Genomic DNA, 23,697 nt, shown 5'->3' with positions numbered 1-23,697 from the left:
ACTAGAAACACTCTTTCTTCTTCTGTTTTTGCAGGAACCTGTTATATGTAAATCCTCAGAGCCTTAACTTTGCCAACCGTCAGGGTTCTGCCCGCAACATCACTGTGAAAGTGCAGTTCATGAACGGAGAGGACCCCAGCAATGCTATGCCTGTAAGATGTTCTTCATATCCCATCTTAATCTGAAGAAACCTTTGTGACTCGTGCACCTGTACTTTTTCACTTGAATATTTTGATAAGAAACTGTCATCCCTGTCACCTAGGTGATTTTTGGAAAGTCCAGCTGTGCAGAGTTCTCCAAAGAGGCATATACGTCAGTAGTATATCATAACAGGTGAGCCCTGTATTGAGATTGGGTAGTGTTCTTGGAAAATGGATGTTTAGCAATTACCTGTTTTTGATGAATGTAATGGGTTTCGGTTCTCAGGTCCCCAGATTTCCATGATGAGGTTAAGATCAAGCTGCCGGCTTCACTGACCGATCATCACCACATCCTTTTCACTTTCTATCATGTGAGCTGCCAACAGAAACAGAACACCCCCCTGGAGACACCCGTCGGGTATACAGTATGTATTGAAGGCACACAGACCCACACATGTACAAGTCATTATTTTGCCATATATATGTTGTACATTTTAACATTCCTTATCAAACCACCTGTGCATCTGAACTGTGTGTCTTTCTGCTCAGTGGATTCCCATGCTTCAGAATGGCCGAGTACGAACAGGAAACTTCTGTCTCCCAGTGTCACTAGAAAAGCCACCACAGTCCTACTCTGTCCTCTCTCCAGACGTATGTCCCTGGCATTTATCCCCACTGTAACACTATCAGTGGTGAAGAGAGCACATTTTAAATTGGACTTGTTTTCTCTTTTTAATAGGTTCCTCTTCCTGGAATGAAATGGGTGGATAACCACAGAGGCGTATTCAATGTTGAAGTGATTTCGGCCTCCACCATCCATACACAGGTAGATGGTAGATTTCATAATGCTCTTTTAGAAAAATTATGAATGTAAATGCATTTTTCCTGTGGAATTCTTATACAGGCGTCAGATGCATTAGTGGATCTATGCTGTTGCTTTTGACAAATTTTTTAATTAGCAACATAATCATCATCCCTTCAAACATGCAACCTTTTCTATACTTATATATTGATGCTTTGACTGACTGTTTCTTTGTAATGTATTTTAAAGCTCTTTCACCACTCTTTCGCACAATAATCTGGTTCTTTAAGGATCAGTACCTGGATAAATTCTTTGCACTGGTGCACGCTCTGGATGAGCACATGTTCCCTGTGCGAATTGGGGACATGCGGATCATGGAGAATAATCTGGAAGCAGAGCTGAAGTCAAGCATTGCAGCCCTCAACTCCTCTCAGCTGGAGCCGGTAGTTCACTTTCTCCACCTACTGCTGGACAAGTTGGTTCTTCTGGTGGTGCGACCACCTGTCATTGCAGGCCAGATAGGTACGAAACAAATTATTGATAGTATTGATTGTGATTAGGTCTGAAAAATTTGTGTTTATGTCTTCTCTGAATTTGTCATTTTGTCTGCAAATTCAGTTGAAATGTTTTGCATCAGAGATGCTTTCTTTTAATTGAAATCTAATTTTTTGTAGTGAATCTTGGGCAAGCATCTTTTGAAGTCATGGCCTCTGTAGTGAACCGACTTCATAAGTACCTGGACAGCAGCCAAGACCAGCATGGCCGCAACAGTCTCCTGTCTTCGTACATACACTACGTCTTCCGTCTGCCCAACATGGACCCCAACTCCCCTTCTCCGGGTGCCTATTTTTGTAATTACTTTCAATTTTTTTTTCAATGTTTCAATTTTTATGAAGCATTTATTGGGAACACAGTTGCTTTAAAGTTAAAAACTAGCTGTCCTTAAACATATTGGACTCTTGGGATCTTTTTTTTTCTCTCTTTATCTCCATACTTTAAGGCCCCGGAGGCTTGGGTGGCTCAGTGCATTACGCTACCATGGCACGTTCCGCTGTGAGGCCGGCCAGCCTCAACCTCAACCGCTCCCGTAGCCTCAGCAACAGTAATCCAGATATCTCAGGCACACCCACATCACCAGATGATGAAGTACGGTCAATCATTGGGAGCAAGGTAAGGAGACCTCGGTATTTGGATTAGTGTCTGTATCAAAGCCTTGAGATTCATGGACAAGTAACAGGCTGAAAATGTTAAGAACAGACTTTTTTTTCTTTTTTTTTTTTTTGTATTTAAGTTATGTAACAGTAAGTAAATGCATATATTGACTCTTCGTTAATGCAGTTTTCCATCAACTATTGATTTTAGCCAGTCTTACATAAAAAGGTATTTGGGTCACAGCTGCCTTTTAGACACAGGTGACAATATGGTTGCAGATGAAAAGGACTTGGTACAGCATCTCTTTCTTTACATTTACATTTCAACCCAGCTCACAGGTAAACATCCACTGGAACATCTTATCTATATAACCCCTGTCAGACCATCCGGCCAAAATCCTTACAGGAATAATGGAGTAATTCATGATCACTCAACATATGTGCATACATTATGTTACTGATATACATTCTGAATGTAATTTCTTTGAATTTTATGTAATCCTGTCGTGGCTGATTGAACAACTCTTGTAACCAAAATTATAATTTTTCTGTTTCCACATCTGTATGGTTCAGTAATTTACTGCATTATTGGATGTTTGTCCAATACCTCATACATCTTTTGAAGCTAAATTGTTATAGTTGCATGCTTCTTCTATGAGCAGTGGATCTATTTCTGGATGTTTTCTTCAGAATCTGAAATGAATTTCTCTCTGTCTGTGATCCAGGGCTCCTTAAACACTTTATTTCCTCATCCAATCCTGTGCTTTGATTGGGTACCTTAATAACACCTTTTAAATTGCTTGGCGTGTATGTTTCATATGCTAAAACCAAACATTCTTGCTTATTTGACTGATGTGATCTTTGATCCGTTTGATCATAATCTGTAGTATTTCTGAAACAAGTGTCCTGAAATGATTGTCATTCAAGCTTACCAATGTACTCTCACTGACCTGCTGTGGTGATCTTTAACCTTTGACTATTCCCTCCCCTGTGCTGCTGCTCACTTGCTCGCTCTCGCCTGTGACCCTGTGACCCCTGGTCCCTTGGCAGGGCTTAGATCGCTCCAACTCCTGGGTGCACACGATGGGGTGTAAGAGTGCCCCCTGGGGAACCAGCCCCAGCTCCACATCTGACACCATGCAGGTGGTTCAAGTATTCCGACCACAAAAAAAAAACCTCTCCCAGCACTCAGCTCTCCAGCATTCACAAAACCCACCCACCACAACCCCACTGCTTAAACTGTATCATGAGATCTTTCCTTTCCCTGCCAAACAAGCTCCTCTGCAAAATCCCCCTCAGCCTCCTTGCGCCACTGGCCACCTTCATTGGAGTTGGCACCCATTTTAACCCCTCAACTGCCAACCCTTTCACAGACTAGTCTTATTGGCCAGCCTATGCCTTGTGGTACAATACATGAAAACCGAACTAAGACTGAATGAATGATTCACTTTCAGTTATTACTTACTTATTGATTTAGATCTTAGGGCAGTTCAGGGGTTAATTCAAGAACCCATTCATTATTTTATTTGGTTTTATTCATTATCATACAAATCCTTGACCCCATATCCATTAGTCACCTTACCCCTGCAGGCTTTGCCTTGTATTTTAATCTCTATTGCATGGCTTCCCCCTCACTAACACATCTTGCTGTGCTTTAGGCATGGTGGGATGCTGCATGTTTAAGTGTGTGTGTCTGCTTGTGTGTGCCTTCTTGTGCGTGGGTTTTGGATAAAATGGGCTGTTGTGTTATTGTCTTTGTTGTCCTTGTCTGTGCTGCTTGGGTTGTGCAGTGCAGCTTGTTTGTCTTGTGACTAATGATTGTGGCCTTGGGTTGCCATGACTTTGGTGTGGTTACATTGGATGCGGCCATTGTTTACTTTTGCTAACATTTTAACCAAATAAATAGTAAACATTAAATGGCTTGAGAGCCACATCTTAATGAGCTACTCTAATGTGCATTATAAAGGTACAAAAATTCATTTTGGTTTTGGTTCAATTAATGGTTAAATTAAGAAGAAATAGGTCACTTATTAAAGAGCAGAACCAGAAATTAATATTTAGTAGTTTATTTATCTTAATAAAAATAAAGATTAGGTCTTGTACCATACAGGAAGAGGTTGTTTTGGGGAGTGCAGATTTGTGTTGTATTTGAGTCTTTTGTCTGTAATGTGTGTATCTGTGTGTGTTTTGTGTGTGTGTGTGTGTGTGTGTCTGTGTGTGTGTCTGGCAGAGGATGGCACTACACACTCCACAATCTCTTCCTCACTAATCTGTTGTCACCCTTCCATTCATCCCCACTCATAGGCCATGGAGCGCAGTGGCAATCGCATGTCATCGCACACTGAGAGCGCCAGTTTCTTGCAAACATTAACAGGACGGTTACCAACCAAAAAGGTAGAGACCCCGCACAGGGAGGGTGGAGCCACCCCCCTCCTTTCACCAATGCCTGTCTGTCTGTAGATGTCTGCCCCTTCACTGGATGGTTTTGGTATGGTGGTTGTGTGGTTCTGTTGGATGCCAAGTATGTCCTGCTTTTATGTGAATGCATTATTTTTGATTGTGTTGTGATGGAATGGAATGATGTAACACATTTTTTGTGTGTGAAAAGCACCATGCTTGACACCGGTTTTGACAGTTGAAAAAATGACACATGTGTCTCCACTCATGTTAATGAAACCTCTACAGATACAGCAGGTGAAATGTTGAAGTGATTATTTTTTCTTTTTCCTCCATGTTGGGTCTCAGACACTACTGTGATGAGAGGAGCCTTTCTTTTTAAAAAAAAAAAAAAAACATTGAACGGGTCTCTAATTCTGCTTTTTTTCTTGTAGCTCTTTCATGAAGAGCTGGCACTACAGTGGGTGGTCAGCAGTGGCAGTGTGCGTGAAGGGGCACTGCAGCAAGCCTGGTTCTTCTTTGAACTCATGGTGAGAACAACCACCACTATGTCCACCTCAAAAAATGTCATTCACCATTCAAATGAAAAAAAAAAACAGGACTGACCACACCATTTGACCATTTTAAACATCAATAGTAAGATTTCCTATCTAATTGTGTAATGCTTGCTTCTACTTGTATGTATAAATGTCCATTGTAGACAACATGGGTCATAAACAGGTGCACTAATAATGGTGAAAAATATGCTATGTATAATGCTTCTTGCCTAATAAATACAAAGTCTTTCTTGCTCAGAAAAGTTATAAATTTACCAATTTTAGAATTTCTGGTTTTAAAAACTGCCTTGCCTCTGTAGGTTAAGAGCATCATCCACCACCTGTATTTCACTGACCGACTAGAATCTCCCAGGAAAAACCGTTTCCCTGAGCGCTTCATGGATGACATCACTGCTTTGGTCAGCACAATTGCTGGTGATATTGTCTCACGCTTCCAGAAGGTGGGTGCAGTGTTTAATGCTGATTGTTCATCTGCCTCCTCAGCAAATCAGATGACCTACAGATTATTGCATTTTCTGTCTACAGGACCTGGAACTGGTTGAACGTCTCAACATGAGTCTGGCCTTCTTCCTTAATGATTTGCTCTCCGTCATGGACCGTGGTTTTGTCTTCAGCCTCATCAAAACGTATTGGAAGCAGGTACCGTGAATAATACTGGACACTGTGCATGCTTTTTGGTGGTTATGAGTCCGATTAATTTATTTATGTATTTATTTTTCTGACCTTCAGGTTTCCACCAAGCTTTATGCTCTACAGAACCCCACTCTAGAGTCCCTGCGACTGGACTTCCTGCGTATTGTGTGTAGCCATGAGCACTATGTGACCCTCAACCTTCCCTGCAGCCTGCTTACGCCACCTGCATCCCCCTCACCATCTGTGTCATCGGCTACATCACAGGTTAATAAACACTTTTATTAACATTATTTGAGTTTTCTCCCTTCTATGTTTAATCAAGCAACAATTTCATTATTTTGTACATTTCAGAGCTCTGGCTTCTCTACGCATGTCCAGGACCAGAAGATTGCCAATATGTTTGAGCTCTCGGTACCCTTCAGAGAGCAGCACTACCTGGCTGGCCTGGTTCTGACAGAGCTGGCTGTCATCCTGGACCCAGAGGCTGAAGGGTCAGTGCCAAGTTGAGTTCCACAGCCTGTGTGTTTGTGCGTTGTCTTTTGTAATTGACTGATTGCTGCTCTGCTCTCTCCAGGATGTTTGGGCTTCATAAGAAAGTGATCAGTGTGGTGCATAATCTGCTGTCCAGCCACGACTCTGACCCCCGCTATGCTGACCCTGAGGTGAAGGCCAGGGTTGCGATGCTCTACCTGCCGCTCATTGGAATCATTATGGAAACGCTGCCACAGCTGCATGATTTCACTGGTGATTTTGGTTTATCTAAGTAGGATTTGAAATGAAATGCATATTTAATCTTGACTAATTCTGTAATGGTCTGTAACTCCTAACCTCAGAGTTGCACAACCAGTGGGGTCGGACAGGTGGCACGGGCGGGGAAGAGCAGGAATCTGAGGGGCTGATTAATCAGACGGTTGCTATGGCCATCGCTGGTACATCAGTCCCCCAGATGTCTCGGCCAAGCAGTTTCCTCCTCAACCCACAGGTACAATTTAGCACTTTAAAATTGGCTAATTAATGGAGATTTCAGAGTCCTAGAATATCTTTCTGTGCTTTCCGTCTTCCCCTATTCCCCCAGGCCACCCGACAGCATGGCACATTTTCGGCAGAGTCCAGTCGCAGCCTGCTGATCTGCCTGCTGTGGGTGCTTAAGAATGCTGATGAGATGGTTCTGCAGAAATGGTTCACAGACCTGTCTGTCTCTCAGCTCAACCGGCTTTTGGACATGCTGTACCTCTGTGTCTCCTGCTTTGAGTACAAGGTGAACATGTTCAACATATTATTTTTGAAAAGCTACGTGGCATTAGACACAACCTTTTTTTTTTTTTTTTTTTTTTTTTATGTAGCCCAAAATTATGATTAGTCTAAAATTAACTAAGAAGATTTCCCATACAGAAGACTCACCCATCCCTCAGAGCTACTCTTAATCTGGGTTTTAGTAAACAGTCTGTTTATTTGCCTCCTGTTTGAATTAACTCCCTCTTCTTTTTTTCCTCTGTCCATCTACATCTATTCACAACCCCCATAAAAGGCCCATGTTATGTTCACCATGCAGGGTAAGAAGGCATTTGAGCGGATGAACAGCCTGACCTTTAAAAAGTCCAAAGACATGAAGGCCAAGCTGGAGGAGGCCATTCTGGGCAGCATCGGCGCGAGACAGGAGATGGTACGACGCAGCAGGGGGCAGCTTGGTAAGTACACACATATTAACTTACACCGTCTTTCAGCTGCTGAACCTATACCCTGATAGGCACTATTTACATAAATTCTCTCTGTGCTCACATAGAGAGGAGTCCATCGGGCAGTGCATTTGGTAGCCAGGAAAACCTACGATGGAGGAAGGACATGACACACTGGAGGCAGAATAGTGAAAAGATGGACAAGTATGATTTTAATTGTCATATTGTTTGTTCTATTTCTGTTCACACACCATAATTGTCTCTGGAAGCTGGGTTTTATGTTCCCTTCCCAATGTTCCAATGTATTTGTTCTGTTCAAAACACTTTTTAAAAAATACATTGTTTTTTTGCCATTATAGTTTGCAGAGACATTTACACAGGCTAGTTTAGTTTCACTAACTAGTATTAGTTACAGAAAATAGATCTAAAATGTAGTCATGGGAGTGCCACTAGATAAATTCTAAATATAGACATCTGAATGAAATATTTTCTGGCTTTCATTTTTGTTTCTTCATTTTTGGGCCTTCATAATTAAGGATATAGCAGCATTTTCAAAATGGACATCTGATGTCTATTTAATTTTATTATTATAATTGATATTTTTTACAGCTACTAGGTTTATGTGCTTCACATCATGCCTCTGTAATTGCATGTCTAGTGCTTGTTTTGTGGAAGCATTGTGAAATGTCTGCCCCTTAAATTAAATTACATTTTAATTAGCCAGGATCTCTGAGATGAGATGGTTTTTCCGCAGTTCACAGATGGTCAACACTTTTTTTTAATTTATTTTTTATTTATGAGTAGAAGCTGCCTGGGCTTATAGACAGACGATTCAATAAATTAATAATTTCTTTCATTAATCCATGACATAACTTTGAAAAATATTTTTTGACACTTCTAATGAGCCACCCATCTGACTGCACTTTTTCATGTGTTGTGTAGGAGCCTCAGATATGTCAGGTATCGTACACCCAACATCTGTCTCCCCCTCCCTATGCTGCTGCCTGGGTTGGTTTGCTGTTAGCTGTGCTGTGCTTCATTGTAACTGACCTTCTAAATACTCTACCGACTCTCGTTTGGAGTTGGGTGTGGTGCTTGGGCATCTGGGTTGTGATGCAGTATGTGATTCTGTTGTAGGTCTAATGTTGAGTCTGTGCAGGGTATGTTTTCCAGCTGGACAGAGTATGGTATTTAAATTAACCAGACTGTTCTTTGATGTGAAACTGTATAGCCCCAAAAACATTTCCCGACTAGCCTTATCCCTTAAGACCATTATATTGTTCTAATATTGTACAAATAGATTACATGTATAACTGCATAAGGATGACTGGTGTAATGTCCTACAATGCCTCTCTGCCCAAAAATATATTATGTGTATTAAAAACCATACAATAACTGTACATTGAAATATGAACTGTGCTGTAACTAGCATAGCACGAGTTGGTTGCGTTTAAGTGGGTGTAGCTTTAACATGGGACACATCTGATTGGTGAGCATGACTATTACACTGGGACATCAGCACAACGTGATCGGACACTAAAGGTGGCACTAAATTATTTTAGTGTGTTGAGTTGAAGCAGCTCAGGTCCACTTCTACAGTAATCACATCTCTTGTTTGCAGTGTGCTGGTGTGTGGAGTAACAGGCTTGCTCTTACCCCTATTGCTTAACCTCTGATGACCCCTTTCAAAGGGCCTGGGTGCATGATAGGAACTGGACTGTCCTGTAACAGGTTAAAATGTGTGTGTGCGCGCGGTTGAGTGTGTCAACTTGCAGATTCTTGCCCCTTGCATATTTGTCCCTCAGAGGTCTATGTCTAGCAGTGTCCCATACTTTAGAAGCCCCAGAAATGTCTATTTATACACAGCCACTCTGCTGGAATGGAGATGGTCTTTACTTTCCCAGACATCTTCATTTTTGTTATCCTGGCTTTTTCTGCTTTAATCTCCCCTCCCTCTCTGGTCCATGGGATCTGCTATTTATTGGTGGTTCTTTCAAGCATTTCAAGACATCCTCTTTCCTTTTGGACTCCTCCGGTTTGGTATTGTCTGTGTGTATGTGTGATTTTGTGTTTTGAATGAACCAGGTTTAGAGAAAGCCTACTACGCAATGGTGGAATCAAGGAGCGTTTTCTAGCTAGGTGTGTAAGCAAGCTCGTGTATTGTCATGTTTCTAATCCCTCTCCTCACCTTGTGACCCCCAAGCCATAGCTTTCTGGCCCAGCCCGCCTGTGGATGCCCGCAGACATTTCAAGTCGAGTACTGTCTTTACACTGAGGTTTTTAAGTGGGCTAAAATCATATATTCTGAGGTTTTACAAGGGTTTCATCGCTATCCAGGGACAATCAGTACAAACAATGCAGTAATACACATTTACAAGGTGCCTAAAGTCACTTTACCCCATCTCTCTGTGATAGGACCAGAGCAGAACTGGAACACGAGGCCCTTATTGATGGCAACCTGGCTACTGAAGCCAACCTTATTATCCTTGACACGCTGGAAATTATTGTTCAGGTAACTTTCTCTCGAAAGTGTTGTCAGATCATCATTTTCTGTGTTGTTGTTTAATTCTGCTGAACTTTCCTGCGTTTCACTCATGCAGAGCTGTCCTGTTCCCCACCAGACCAGCACCGCATAAGCCTTACTGCTTACCTTTTCCCCACATCAGAACACTGTATCTCCCTTGGGATTCCCTTTTATTGAATAGCTTATTGTTTTCTGCCCTGTAACATTAGCGCTTCATGACGCAGTTGAGATGTTATTCCATCATGACTGCCTTTGCTAAGCGTGTTCTTGTTTTTTGCAGACTGTGTCGGTGACTGAGTCAAAGGAGAGTGTTCTTGGCGGCGTCCTGAAGGTGTTGCTGCACAGTATGGCCTGCAACCAGAGCGCCCTCTATCTGCAGCACTGCTTTGCCACTCAAAGAGCACTAGTGTCTAAGGTTCGGAGTAAAATCCAAACTAAAATAAATTTAATTGTTTGAATCTGAGCTAAATTGCTCCTTTTTGTTGTTTTCCTCTTTCACTCTGTCTGTCTAGTTTCCAGAGCTGCTATTTGAGGAGGAGACAGAGCAATGTGCAGATCTGTGTCTCAGGCTCTTGAGGAACTGTAGCAGCAGCATCGGCACCATTCGCTCTCATGCCAGCGCGTCACTCTACCTGCTCATGAGGCAGAACTTTGAAATCGGAAACGTGAGACACACACATTTAAATAATATTTAAATACATAAAAAGTATGTATTTGTATGCCTTAAGGTAGTATTTGACGGATTTATTTAAAACATCTGTGTTTGTGTGTTCCTGAAGAACTTTGCAAGGGTTAAGATGCAGGTGACCATGTCCCTGTCTTCCCTGGTTGGAACGTCTCAGAACTTCAATGAAGAGTTTCTGCGGCGCTCTTTAAAGACCATCCTGACTTATGCTGAGGAGGATTTGGAGCTCCGAGAGACCACTTTCCCTGACCAGGTTTATCCTGCATACTCATTCTGCACATACATAAAATAATATAATTTTGGGCTCTAGCAAGGACCAGTCTAAATATTTTTTTTGTATGCATGTGCCTTAGGTCCAGGACCTTGTGTTCAACCTGCACATGATTCTATCTGACACTGTGAAGATGAAGGAGCACCAGGAGGACCCAGAGATGCTTATTGACCTCATGTACAGGTTAGGGACACCTCCACTTTATGCCTTGATTTCTCCATCTGGTTTGAGTCCAACCTCTTTTTGATTTAGTTAGATGGTTGGAAACCAAACATGAAGCTTCAGTTGATAATCTTTTGAAATGTTGTTGCCTTATCTGAGAGCAGAATTGCAAAGGGTTACCAGACATCTCCAGACCTCCGCTTGACATGGCTGCAAAACATGGCCGGAAAACATTCTGAGAGGAATAACCATGCAGAGGCTGCTCAGTGCCTTGTGCACAGTGCCGCCCTGGTGGCAGAGTATCTCAGCATGCTGGAGGACCGCAAATACCTGCCAGTGGGCTGTGTCACATTTCAGGTGGGTACCCAAATACACTTTATATATGATGTATAGATGTCCTTTTGGTAATGATATTAAATATTAATTGGAGATATGATACTATGAAAAGCTACTGAATAGTATCTAGATACGTTGTTTAGTAAGGTTTGACTGTCCTTTTTTCTCAGAATATCTCATCCAACGTCCTGGAAGAGTCTGCTGTGTCTGATGACGTGGTCTCTCCTGATGAGGAGGGGATCTGCTCGGGGAAATATTTCACAGAGGCTGGTCTTGTGGGTTTGCTGGAGCAGGCGGCTGCCTCCTTTTCCATGGTAAGCTGCTTTTTGAATAGAAATTAAACAGTGATCACTGGAAAAAAAAGGCAGAACTGAAGTATAATTTCACAACCAAGCTATATTGTGGGTAGTGTAATGTTATGCATCATGGTATTGGTTTAATTGCAGTATGAACAGTATTTGTCTGTTTGTGTGGTCTCGTCTACAGGCTGGAATGTACGAGGCTGTGAATGAGGTCTATAAGGTCCTGATTCCCATCCATGAAGCCAACAGAGATGCCAAGAAACTAGCCACCATACATGGTAAACTGCAGGAAGCCTTTGGCAAAATAGTTCACCAGGTAAGTACTCCTCTGTACATGTGATGTGAATGTGTGTGTGTGCGTGTGTATATAATTATTTTCTTTTGGCTCACACTGTGGGACGGCCCAGATTGGAGTCATAGCAGGGACTTACCTGACCACAATCATTTAACATTCGTTTGAGTGTACAGACATCTATATATCTACATCTACACTATAGGCCAGAGGCTTATGCACACCCTCAGATATTTAAAATGGTAAAATTATATTTTGGCTCAAAACCAATTATTTGATCAGCTTCATTTTAAGAATTTTAATTTAAAAAGCAAAATATAATTTTTATCCAAAATAATTAGGCCTGTCGTGTATTTGTATAGATATATTTAATATTGCCCCCACACAGGCACACATCAAAGCAAGTAAAATATATTTATAGTCCCATTTATTAATACCTTTTTTGCATGCCTCCCCTCATTCTTTTATACCTTGTATCCTCAAATCTTATTTTCAAGTGTAGACTAGTTGTACCGGAGTAGAAAGGGTTTGCATGTCCTCCGGACGTTTAGCTGTCGTGGATAACTGGCTGCATGGGGAAGTGGCGAGCCGATCAGACCTGTCCTGCAGTGCTGTGGGCTCCGGCAAGGCTGGTGTGTCCTGCTGACTGACTGACGTGTGTGTTGATTTGTGCTGTATTCTCTCTGTCACACAGAGCACTGGCTGGGAGGTAGGTGGCCCTCGTGGTCCTGCTTGGCCCATATGTGCTAGCTCTGGGCACCTCTTTCTGTGGCTCTCTACCTTTCCAGTTTGATCCATTAACCTTCTTCTTTTCTTTTTTTTTTTTTTATTTTAAACGGACATTTTTTTTGCCGTCTGTTCCATCTCTCAGTATGTGTGTGGGACTGCTGCTGACCGTATGCAAGCAGCAAACCCTTCTTTGTCCTCCTCCTTTTCTCCCTCTCTTCTCCTGGAGGAAAGACAAATGTTAACATGTTGGATTTTGCAGGCCATGCATGGGAACCACCGTGTGACACTAATGACCATTCTTGGTGAATGCACCACCAACCCTTCTGTCTCCACCTCACCCTTCTCTCATCAGCACTGGCATCATCCGCACTCATCTTCATTCTCCACCACAGGGTTCGATTTAAGCACCAAGGAGTTCAGTAGTACAGGGGACTAAAGACTAAAAACTAAACCTTAAAAAGCAGATGAAGTTCAGTATTAGTTACACTGTTGGAGCACATAACTACTATTATCTTGATGTGTTCCATTATGAGTGTAATCATGTTCCTCCCCTCCCTCTTTTCTTTCTTTTGGAGAGTGAATCGACCCCTGCATTTTCATTTGTTCATTTTTATGCACGTGCATTAATCTTCTGTTTTGTTTTTTTTTGTTAAATTGCATGATAGGGTCTCCCTGAAAACTTGGGGGGCTCCTGAAGCTTTTGTTCTGCCGCCCCCCCAAACTCTTTACATTTCAGCCTGCTGTTTGCTCTCCTGCTTCCCACCCCTTTCCCCTGCCTGCATGTTTTTTGGGTGCACTAAGTTTGTCTGTCTTCTTTGGTGTTCTTGGGGAAATGGTTGATTTACACCATGGATAGTGGTGCTGTTTTTGTTTGTCTTTGTCTTTTGGAAGTACCTGGCCATGATTAAAATATGTTCTGTTTTTCTCCTCTTGATTTCCCTGGTTGCTGACCCCCTCCTCCCACTTTATTATTGTGTGTTGTGGTAAGTTCCTAGTTTGAGGGATTCTTTTTTTTTTTTTTTTTCTGTTTTTAATGGCAAAACCAAAAAGCAGTAAGTCAGTTCAGAGCTGAGTCAAATCGTCCAAAACTCTGAATAACTCGTTCACTGGTTAAAGTGTGCTTTTACATGAATGCTGACTGGTGTAAGAGTTGTAGCGCTTTGGCTCAGTTCTCACGTGATGCACATGACATTCACCCCTTCCTCACTACAAACTTTTTATTTTCCCCTCCTTATTTTTCCTCCCAATCACACCACATACCCTTCCCCTGTGCCAGGCCTTTGCAACTTAACCCTTTCTTTTCTACTGTAAATTCCACCTCCTTCTCTAAACCCAAATGCCAGTGTATTAGAAATGAGGGATCACGGTGCTGTTCTCCCACATGGCGTGAGAGAGAATTTGCCACCTGTGAGCAACATAAAGACTGCTCATCTTTGCAGCCAAGTTCATTTTCCGCTTTCCTCGCTCTCTCTTTCACTTTTTTTTTTTTTTTTTTTTGCTAATATTTTTTGAAATATTAATGGATTTATTTTTCTGTTGAAATTCAGTCTTCTGAATGCCTGCTCAAGTAATCAGGTGTACATGGTGATCTTTGGTTCCGATTTTTTTTAAGTGACATTTATTGCCATGCACGTTTCTAGAATGGCTGAACGCGATGTCAGTGACCTGAAATATTGTTGTGAAAATGGGAAGGTCACTGGGGAGCAGAGACTTAACCTCAGTTTCATAATTCAAGGGCTGTGTTTCCATTGCATGTGTAAAATTGGTTTGATATGAGTCGTTGTCAGGTCATTGCAAAGGTTTGGACAAATGGGACGAACAAACAAAAAAGAATATTTCACTGCCTCTGGATATGGATGTTACCACATTCTGAGGGTTACATCCACAGCCTGTGTAAACATTTGCATTCATTCATCAGATAGAGGTTCTTATCATTTGTTTGTCTTATTTTTTGCAATTTGTTGCTGAACAAACATGTTCCCCTCATTTCCTTTTATCCCATTAGAAAGAATATATGGTGGATGTTGGTTTAAAACATATTTTTTGGAAAAGTATTTTCAGTTTATGTGACCAAGTGACTAAGAAAAGTCTCCGTATTGTGTAGTTTGTTTTTAAGGTTTTTTTCCTAATCATCCTTCCTTGTATGTTGTAGGATGGAAAGCGAATGTTTGGTACATACTTTAGAGTTGGATTTTACGGCTCTAAATTTGGAGACCTGGATGAGCAGGAGTTTGTGTACAAAGAGCCTGCCATCACCAAGTTGGCAGAAATCTCACACAGACTAGAGGTAAATAATCATAAAGAGTCATGAAGTGTGTGCCTGGAGTGTTCCCTAGCTTCAAGAAACATGCCTGGATATGACACAAACAGGAATGAGAGTATAGACACCTGCATCACCCCCAACGTTGTGACCACTGGAAGGAAAAGTGAATAACAAGCGCCAGGCAGTGGGAGAGAATAGAGAGAATAGGGTGAACATATTTCCTAATTTCAGTGTTAAAGCAGAAAATATGGGCAAGCGCAAGGATCTGAGCAACTTTATCTAATTATAAGAGCTAGATGACTGGGCATCTTCAAAGCTGTAGCTCTGGTGATAAGGCACAAAGATCCACTGTGGGAAATGACCTTCAAGTCTAAGCCTCAACAAATTTTAGTGGAAAAAGAGAGACCTACTTAACATTAGGCAGGTCATCAAAATGTGGTGTCTGTCTTGAGTATGCTTTTGTAGGGCCCTGACACTCCATACTGCCCAAGCAACAAATGATAATGTATGATCAAATGGGTGATGCAATCATTCTTCTATCAATGGTTTGGTCTATTGAATGAATATCAGCTATATCAAAATATGTATTTTTTTTTCTGTATACGTTCAGGGCTTCTATGGGGAACGGTTTGGAGAAGACCAAGTGGAAGTCATTAAGGACTCAAATCCTGTGGACAAATGCAAGCTGGACCCAAATAAGGCAAGCACCAGGACTGACTATCAAACTTGCTTTTTTGCTGTGCCTCTGCAGTATAACACAGATTTTATTTTTTTAAGAAATGGAGAGATAACCTGCTCTCCCTCCATCTCAGGCATTCATTCAGATCACATACGTGGAGCCATACTTTGACACGTACGAGATGAAAGACCGCATCACATACTTCGACAAGAACTACAACCTGCGACGGTTTGTGTACTGCACGCCCTTCACTCTGGACGGCAGGGCTCACGGTGACCTCCACGAGCAGTACAAACGCAAGACCATCCTGACCACCTCCCACGCCTTCCCGTACATCAAGACCCGCATTAACATCATACATAAGGAAGAGGTGTGCTACAATACTTCAGGGTCTTCATGTCGGAACAGAGCAGAGTAACATTGGTGTAACATGCTGACCTGGCACCTCTTCCCCAGATAATATCCATGCCTATTGAGGTGGCTATAGAGGACATGCAGAAGAAGACGCAGGAGCTGGCATTCGCCACCCATCAGGACCCAGCTGATGCCAAGATGTTACAAATGGTGTTGCAAGGATCAGTGGGCACCACTGTGAACCAGGTAACTTTTGGCGGTTTGTGTTTAGGTAGATAAACCATATTTTGAGGAAGTCCTGAAATGCAGATTATACCTTCATGAATATTTTTTTTTCTAGGGACCCCTAGAGGTGGCCCAAGTGTTCCTGTCTGAAATTCCAAGTGATCCTAAGCTTTACCGACACCATAACAAACTCCGCTTGTGCTTTAAAGACTTCACAAAGAGGTAAGAAGTTTTAGAAGTCATAAATACGAAGTGGCAGAAAGTAGCGTCATGTTTAGGTTAGCAGTATGAAATTCAAGTTACATAGCCTAGCACAGTGTTGTCATGACAAGGATGAGTTTGAGGTCTTACCAGTTGGTGGGAGCCATACGTGTCGATCATTTTTCCATGATGAGGCTATCCCTTACTCATTTGGAATGTTAAGTAATTCTCTGTTTGCATTGTTTTGGCAGATGTTTCCTAATTTCTCTCATCAAACACTTGTTCATTGGTTTGCAGACAGCAGAGAAGGGGGTGGGTCTTCGTGAGAGGTGTCGCGTGGAAAGAAATTCACATGTAAAAATGTCTTGCAGACCTCTAGGACTTCATTTTTTTTGCGATAGAAAATCTTGGTAATTCCCATGCAAGGTCTACATAGGCCTAGTAAGACAACTTACTGAATAACAAAACTGACAGGCAGACAGATATATCGTGTAAATCGCATTTGTTGCCCCCACAGGTGTGACTTTACAAATTTGAGTAATTTTGGTAAAATTAAGCAATAGGATTGAAAATATGATGGTAAATTGCTGGTTTTGTGGGTGCTCTTAAGACATGCTCAACATTGCATCAGAATTTTAATTTTACCCATCTCCTGTGTAACTAAACCACAGATGTGAGGATGCCCTGCGCAAAAACAAGAGTCTGATTGGCCCCGACCAAAAGGAGTATCAGAGAGAATTAGAGAGAAACTACCATCGATTAAAGGAGGCCTTGCAGCCCCTCATCAACAGGAAGATCCCCCAGCTCTACAAACCAGTATTGCAAGTCAACTCACACAGGTCAGTAGTGCTGGAGCCAGGGTGTCATGGTTTTGAATTATTTTATGTTTGCTTTTTTTTTTTTTTTTTTTTTAAATAGATGATTGTCAATGAAAAGTCAGATTACTACAGCTATGAACATAGTAATGATCATTCTTTAATCCAATAATCTATAATTTACCATGGTAATCAGTTGTATGATGTAATATCCCTCCTCTCACATATTTAACATGCAGCAAAAGGACAACCTGACAAGGTATAGATGCTTGACACGCAGTTATCCAATCCAGTATTGTCCAGCTTTGCCTCTACAATTCAATTTTTTTTTCTTCCTACAGAGACTCTTTCAGCAGAATGAGCCTTCGGAAGCTTGACCTGTGATCATGAACACATGGGGCAAAAAAAGGTTAATTTATTTGTATGTATATATCAGAAGCTCTACAGAGAGGTCAGTGTTTGTGACAAAAAAAAACAACTCATTTTGCCATTTCAGTACCTTACCTTTTTACATAATGGCCTGTTATGTAATCGTTGGAACTTGAGATGAATCTTACTGTGTACATACAGTGTTTGTTTAAGCTGTATTCAACTTGTGTGCACTTTTTTTTTTTACTGTTCCAATGCATTTTTGAACGTTTCCTATTTAACCTAAAACAAGCAAGCAAAAAAAAAAAAACTATTTATCATGACTGTTCAGTTTTTTGTTACAGGTACTATTGTTTTTAATAGGGAAACATTTTGAACATCAATTTTATGTAGCTTTTGTTTATTTTACTAAATAAATTTTAATGCCTGTACCAATGTATTGTTATAACACTGGTCAATGGAAGCACATGCACACAGGTGAAGTTAAAGGATAATGCTGGTGTTTAATGACTGGTACAAGAGAATATACAAAAAAAAAGTGAATTCACTTACAAATCAACAAATGTCACATATCCACAAAAGGCCTTTTTTTGTGAAGGGAAAAAAAAAAAAACACTATGAAAAGAGAATCACAGAAATAGTCTCTTCAAATTACACAGCTTGGATAAAACTAGCTTGTTCTGTTGGGTAAGAGGTACAGTTGAGAGAAATTTTATCCCTGCAATCATATTCACCACATTTTCACACCAAACATTTCTAGGTTAAATTACTTTCTTGTGGAAAAGACCAACTGTGGAATGAGAGCTGGTTTTACATGGCTGTAGGTGAAATAAAATCTCAGGGTTTTAAGTCTTCTGTAAATACATCTAATCCCCTTAGTTATACTTTATAATGAGTGTGGTACCATTTGTGACCTAAAACTCTAGAAGTACAAGAATATATTCTGCTCTTTGCATATATTTATAAAAAAAAAACTAAAAACACAAATGGGAGAATTAGAAAAATTTATATCTGGGTTTTTCACAATGCAAACTCATAATGGTGAACGAGTTGTAAGATGCACTGCCAATAAGTGCCAACGTGCGTTTTGCAAGTAGAGTTCAAGTGTGATTTGCTCACTGGGAATGATCCATGAGTGAGAGAGTTGCTTTCATAACTGGTTTATGGCAGTTACCACTGATGAGAGAACACATAGACATCTAATTTTTAAAAACAACAAAATGGGCATGGTTAGAAGAAATAGTTCATGTCACTTCTGCTGCTGCTGGGTTTTTCTGTAGAAGAGGAGGTAGGGCGTGGAGGTGCTGGAGGTTTCAGGAGAGCAGGCACGCAGGAAGTCCTCCTCCATATACAGCCTCACTTCAGAGTCGTCAAAAAGCATCCACTTCCCCTCATAGTCCAGAAGGTTCTGCAGAGCCTGGTGATTGGTGTTTGGGCCCTGGTCCTTAGCAGTGCCAACATCTTTCTTTATCCCTCCATTGTGGAGCTGGCTGTCTGAGGAGCAGGAAGGGGGCACGGTGGCAGTCTTATCATGGGTGGTCTGCTTACCAGCCCCTAATTCATAGCTGGTCAAGCTCCTCTGCCCTCCCAGAAGCCCAACTCCTTCAAGCAACTTCTTCCCTGCTGCTTTAGAGCTGGTCGTGACTGAAACAGCAGCTGTATTGGCATTCTGGCCCCTCCCACCAACGCTGAATGATACCTCCCCATCATCATAGTCCTGGAGCTCCTCCCTCTTTAGAGATTTTGCCTTCTGTCCTGCCTCCACTTCCTCTTCTTCCCTCAGCTGAGTGTTGTGGAGGCCCATCATGCGAATGTAAGTGGTGTAATGGCCACTGCTGATGGTAACACCACTGTGCATGACCACAGCAAAGAGCTCATACTGATGGCCTCCAGCCACCGGCCCTGTGCTCCACTCATCCAGGGACAGCTTGAGTGGTGTCCGCAGGGGTGTGTTTACTTTGGAAAGGCCGGCATATGGGTCCAGTCTGTAGGTAAAGGGTTGGAAAAAAAAAAAGTTAATTCATTGAAGGTTTATCTTGATGGCAAATTGCAGGCTGGTAAATAAAATCTTGAGTCTGTGTAAGTGGCACTCTTAAATGACAAGCCAAAGGTGTCAAAGATGCAGACAAAATTAGGTAAAAGAAAGTAAGAGACCATACTGACAACAAATTTTACTCACTTACTTAAAATGTCCATAGTTACTTATTCCGTTTATGAGGGAATTTAAAGGAGTAATTACTCACTCTGTGCTGTTGGCAGCAAAGCACTTCAGGTGGATGGTGATGACCTCTGGCATTTTGTCAAACAAGAGGCTTCTCTCTGCCTCCGTGTAATGCTGGCAGGTCTCACAGAAGTACTTGTCTTCCCCAACAATCCGCTCCACTGAAGCAAACTGGGAGATGGCCCAGTTCAGTGTCTTCAGCTCAGACTTGGGCTCCGGAGAAACTGAAGAGAATGGTGGAAAAAAGTGTCAACAGACAGCTAGAAGGTTTGGAAATACAGTCTGTGGGTGTGCGTTTGGGAAATACAGAGAGACTCACTCTCATAGCTCGTCTCAGGCTTCTCAGCTTCATCCTCCTGGACCGGAACACTGATATCCTGAAAGTCCTCTCTGCGCTCCGTGTAGCACTCACACTCCAGACAGCGCGTTCGCAATACCAGTTGACCCTGGAAGAGGTGCTTTAACATGTCCAAACCCAGGTCTTCTGAGGGCAAGAGAGTATACATACATATATTACAGTTTTACATAGTTATTACATTCAATGGAGACATTGATTTCTTCAGTTTGTTGCTATAACATACCTTCACTTAGAACTTTGCTCTGGTTCTCAACTACTGTAGGCTTTTTTTTGTCTGGCCCAACTTCACTCTTCTCCTTTATCTCCTGATGCTCTCCATTCACCTTCTCATGATCTTGCCTGCCTTCTGTCTTGCTTCCTGTGTGAGAACTGAGGCGACCCATGCTGCAGAACTTTGAGAAGATGCTGGGCTGCTTCCCGGATGGCTTCAGCCAACTCAGTCTTGCCCGCTTCTTAGTCTTCCCCACCTCTTCTGTGCAGTCCTTTCCTTCTGTGTCACTCACCTGTTCCTTCTCTTTCTCCACCTTGTCTGTCGGCTGTTCAGTTGGACTACTAGGCTCTACTGTTATGTCACCACATGACTTTCTTTTGGAACGAGTAAAGTGTTGTTGTTCCTCAACTCTTTTCTTGGTCCTGCTCTGGGATTTGGGTCTCTTCTTTGCATTTCCAGCCTCTGTGTCACTCTTCCTCTTTCCACTGAGTGGGCCATCACCACCATCGTCATCTTCCGTTAAGCTCTTATCTGCATCTCCCTGTGCCCTCTGACCAGCAGCTTCTGAGTTCTGTTCCTTGCCTATTGTCTCACAAGCCTCCTGAATGTATCCCAGGATGCATTGAAGGACTTCCTGGGCATCATGCTGCAGGTAGCCCTCATACATGGGGTTCAGCTGCCTGCACAGGGCCAATATTAGTTAATTATTTGTTATGAATATATTAATGGGTATAAGCAAGATATATATGGCACAAATCAAAGAACCTGAGTGTATGTAGCACCCTCCTTGGTGGTGTGGCCAGATCCCCCTCACTGTATTTGTCAGGGTTGCGCAGAAAGCTGGACTGCAGCAGCTCCACAGAGGTAATGAGATTGTAAAAGCTGCCTAACAGCTCCATGTGTGCAGGGTCCTGTTCATCCAGGTCAGCCCCCTCCTGGTATAACACATGCACACAATCTAAACTACAAGCAGCAGACTCAGTAAAAGTAAACGACATGACTTCAAACCAACCTCTTCATCCCTGACACTCCTCTCTGTCTGCTTCTCTCTGGATTTGGACAACTTGTACAGTTTTTTGATGACATCTTTAAATCCAGGGCAGTAGTACAACACCTGAGTAAACAGTAATGAACAAAAATTGTCAACGATTTAGTATGATTTTACATATTAATATATAGATTTTTTTTTTTTTTTTTTAATTTGTTCATGCTTGGTTTCAGTTGTAACCCTTTATGAGCTTAAAATGTTAGGACTACGACCTCTCTATTCTTTGTCCCTAGTTTTTCCATGAAATAATGGTTTTGTTACAAGGCCAAGTTCTGATAAACAATGTGTAACCTAGACGTGCTGGCTACAGCCATTCGGCCTTCGGACCCGCACAGTAGATTGCACGGTATAAGAACATGGTGTGTATGTGGAGCTTAGTGAGGAGTGTGAGAGGCACTGACCGGCCGATTGTAACTTTTGCAAAAACAGCTTTTTTCCTCTAAATAAACTATGCCTAAGCGATGAATCACCTGAACCTCGGATTTCACCCCAAGAATCTAACAAGGGTTTGGATGTGCGCCCACCTGCAGGATGCTATTCAGGTAGCAAGTGTTTCCCAGATTGTTGAAGCCAACAAAGGGCACCAAGTCCTCTTTCTTTTCACAACCAGACGGTGATGGTGAACACAATGCAGGCACAGACTGGTCACAACTGCTGAAGAAATTAGTTAAGCATATTAATAATGCATCGTCTCAACTGTTCATAGAAACAGAAAAAGCAAAAAAATAAAATTGTCCCACTCTTACCTGGCAGGCTCCTCACATCCCACTGGGTTTGCAGCCTGCTCCTCCACTTGCGTCTCAGAGAAATCTAGCGCTCGCTTGGTTTCTTTCTTCTGGAAAAACTTGAGGGACAGCTTGCTCTTCTTAATGGGACTGCCGAGAGCAGCCATGACGGTATCGCCCTGTAGTCCTGGCATGTTCCTACTGCAGTTCTACTCACTGTGGGGAGGAAGCGTGAAAGCCTTTGTTAAAATCCTACACATCTTAGTATTTAGTTTGTTACACCATTTGCAGGGATAGACATTAGATTACAAATCCTAATTATTCATGTAATCCCAGCATGATTAGTTACCGGTAATTCATTAATTGACAAACCAACGCCCACTTAGATTAAAACATTTTTCTGGAGAATATAGTCATTTGTTTGTGCATTTAGTTTAAATGCAAATTATTTCCATTACAAACTAAACCGTATAGAAACCAAGCACTTAAAATTATAAAAGTGACTGCACACATTAAAACCAACAAAGATCCGACGAGGAAGCTTAGACACTCTTTGTTTACATGCATTAATTATGTATTTATTTACAGTCATCCAGTTACACTGTGCAAGGCTGCATATCGTGCATTTTCAACGCAAACCAATTTTTGCATAAGTTAATTAAAGTTTTTACTTTAATTAAAATACATTGGACCATAAAAAGTGATCAGTTGAAAGACGTTGGACAAATGTACATGTGCAGAGAACCATAATAAAAAAAAACTCGGTAATAAAATTAATATCGAGAGTTAAAACGTGACGTCAAGTGTTTCCAACACCACCTGGCGCCTGAGCGACAATCCCCCCCAAAAACGAGCCCGCTCAAACTTTCACGCCCTTCCAGACCGGGGCGCAAAAAGCCCCACGCACCGAAGCTAAAGCTAACGGCCAGCCGGAGCAAACTTCCCGGTGGGCCCCGCGCCTCCTTCCGCGGATGACCGGCGGGGGGAAAAAAATTCACCAGCAAACAGCAGCCGCGCGATCACACCGACTTCAGCCCCCGGAGAGCCGGAGCACGTCGGCAAGCCGCGCCCGGCGCACGGCCGCCGGTTGTAGCGCGTTAGCAGCTAGCCCGCGTCTGCGGGAGGGGTGCGCGGAGCACGCCGGTTAACTCTGTGGGTGACCAAAGCAGCCGTTCACACGCGAGCGGCCCGAGGCGGGCGAACTCACCAGCTGACGGACGCCGGACATGTTAAGCGGGGATTCGGTCCGCGGCCGAACGTTGTTAGTCGTCCGCTTCGGTTAGTAAACAGTCCGACGCGCGCCTGTACAACTTGCCGCTTTTTCGAATGGAGGCTCCCAAGGCGGTGCCTGCGCGGGGTCCTGAACGAGGTGCGAGTCCAGTCTACGGCAGAATGTGCAAAAAGACGGGTGTTGGTTGCAATGCAGCGGTGCAAATGAGACCGCCTGCGGGAGTATGTGAAATATGAAATAATTTAAAGCGTCGAGTATTGATTTCAGGCATTATCTTGGGCCGTCTAAGCAAACCACGTGATAGAAGCTGTGCCGGCGAAGGCGATGATGCGCGAGTTTC

At 42.4% G+C, this 23,697-nt stretch overlaps 2 protein-coding genes across 25 annotated transcripts in view; one reads left to right on the top strand and one right to left on the bottom strand.

The window, feature by feature from the left end:
* Window positions 1-17,994, top strand: part of dock7 (dedicator of cytokinesis 7) — a 31,379-nt gene extending 13,385 nt beyond the window's left edge. The window contains exons 15-53 of one of the 22 annotated variants that reach the window (XM_029001951.1): window positions 35-152; window positions 263-333; window positions 427-565; window positions 690-791; window positions 880-966; window positions 1,233-1,464; window positions 1,617-1,793; window positions 1,943-2,112; window positions 3,144-3,236; window positions 4,398-4,487; window positions 4,925-5,020; window positions 5,347-5,487; window positions 5,573-5,686; window positions 5,777-5,944; window positions 6,032-6,171; window positions 6,255-6,424; window positions 6,514-6,662; window positions 6,756-6,938; window positions 7,209-7,368; window positions 7,464-7,560; window positions 8,299-8,316; window positions 9,442-9,495; window positions 9,772-9,868; window positions 10,161-10,295; window positions 10,393-10,545; window positions 10,660-10,818; window positions 10,919-11,019; window positions 11,163-11,355; window positions 11,505-11,648; window positions 11,821-11,952; window positions 12,623-12,637; window positions 14,819-14,944; window positions 15,531-15,620; window positions 15,733-15,969; window positions 16,056-16,199; window positions 16,294-16,400; window positions 17,051-17,218; window positions 17,434-17,453; window positions 17,536-17,661. In XM_029001951.1, coding sequence (XP_028857784.1) covers window positions 35-152; window positions 263-333; window positions 427-565; window positions 690-791; window positions 880-966; window positions 1,233-1,464; window positions 1,617-1,793; window positions 1,943-2,112; window positions 3,144-3,236; window positions 4,398-4,487; window positions 4,925-5,020; window positions 5,347-5,487; window positions 5,573-5,686; window positions 5,777-5,944; window positions 6,032-6,171; window positions 6,255-6,424; window positions 6,514-6,662; window positions 6,756-6,938; window positions 7,209-7,368; window positions 7,464-7,560; window positions 8,299-8,316; window positions 9,442-9,495; window positions 9,772-9,868; window positions 10,161-10,295; window positions 10,393-10,545; window positions 10,660-10,818; window positions 10,919-11,019; window positions 11,163-11,355; window positions 11,505-11,648; window positions 11,821-11,952; window positions 12,623-12,637; window positions 14,819-14,944; window positions 15,531-15,620; window positions 15,733-15,969; window positions 16,056-16,199; window positions 16,294-16,400; window positions 17,051-17,218; window positions 17,434-17,449 — 4,786 coding nt within the window. In that variant the 3' untranslated portion in view covers window positions 17,450-17,453; window positions 17,536-17,661. Of the gene's footprint in view, window positions 1-34; window positions 153-262; window positions 334-426; window positions 566-689; window positions 792-879; window positions 967-1,232; window positions 1,465-1,616; window positions 1,794-1,942; window positions 2,113-3,143; window positions 3,237-4,397; window positions 4,488-4,924; window positions 5,021-5,346; window positions 5,488-5,572; window positions 5,687-5,776; window positions 5,945-6,031; window positions 6,172-6,254; window positions 6,425-6,513; window positions 6,663-6,755; window positions 6,939-7,208; window positions 7,369-7,463; window positions 7,561-8,298; window positions 8,317-9,441; window positions 9,496-9,771; window positions 9,869-10,160; window positions 10,296-10,392; window positions 10,546-10,659; window positions 10,819-10,918; window positions 11,020-11,162; window positions 11,356-11,504; window positions 11,649-11,820; window positions 11,953-12,622; window positions 12,638-12,799; window positions 13,638-14,809; window positions 14,945-15,530; window positions 15,621-15,732; window positions 15,970-16,055; window positions 16,200-16,293; window positions 16,401-17,050; window positions 17,219-17,433; window positions 17,454-17,535 lie in introns of those variants that run through there. The other 21 variants (XM_029001952.1, XM_029001949.1, XM_029001950.1 and 18 more) reach the window with 21 other exon arrangements.
* A 52-nt stretch (window positions 17,995-18,046) lies between these two features.
* usp1 (ubiquitin specific peptidase 1) lies at window positions 18,047-23,458 on the bottom strand. 3 transcript variants are annotated; one of them, XM_029001970.1, is made up of 9 exons: window positions 23,334-23,458; window positions 22,148-22,342; window positions 21,926-22,055; window positions 21,366-21,467; window positions 21,119-21,288; window positions 20,366-21,033; window positions 20,104-20,268; window positions 19,807-20,008; window positions 18,047-19,548 (listed from the first exon to the last, which is right to left on the bottom strand). In XM_029001970.1, exons 2-9 carry the CDS (start codon window positions 22,318-22,320, stop codon window positions 18,813-18,815), a joined length of 2,346 nt encoding a protein of 781 aa, XP_028857803.1. In that variant the 5' UTR covers window positions 22,321-22,342; window positions 23,334-23,458; the 3' UTR covers window positions 18,047-18,812. The 3 variants fall into 3 exon arrangements, with proteins under 3 accessions (XP_028857803.1, XP_028857805.1, XP_028857804.1); XM_029001972.1 differs by having other exon boundaries at window positions 20,104-20,265; XM_029001971.1 differs by having other exon boundaries at window positions 21,926-22,052.
* Between the last annotated feature and the right edge of the window lie 239 nt (window positions 23,459-23,697).

The sequence above is a fragment of the Denticeps clupeoides genome, chromosome 13, assembly GCF_900700375.1.
Source record: "Denticeps clupeoides chromosome 13, fDenClu1.1, whole genome shotgun sequence".
Classification (NCBI taxonomy): Eukaryota; Metazoa; Chordata; class Actinopteri; order Clupeiformes; family Denticipitidae; genus Denticeps; species Denticeps clupeoides.
The sequence above is the reverse complement of the archived record's forward strand: the minus strand, read 5'-3'. Positions and strand labels throughout refer to the sequence as shown.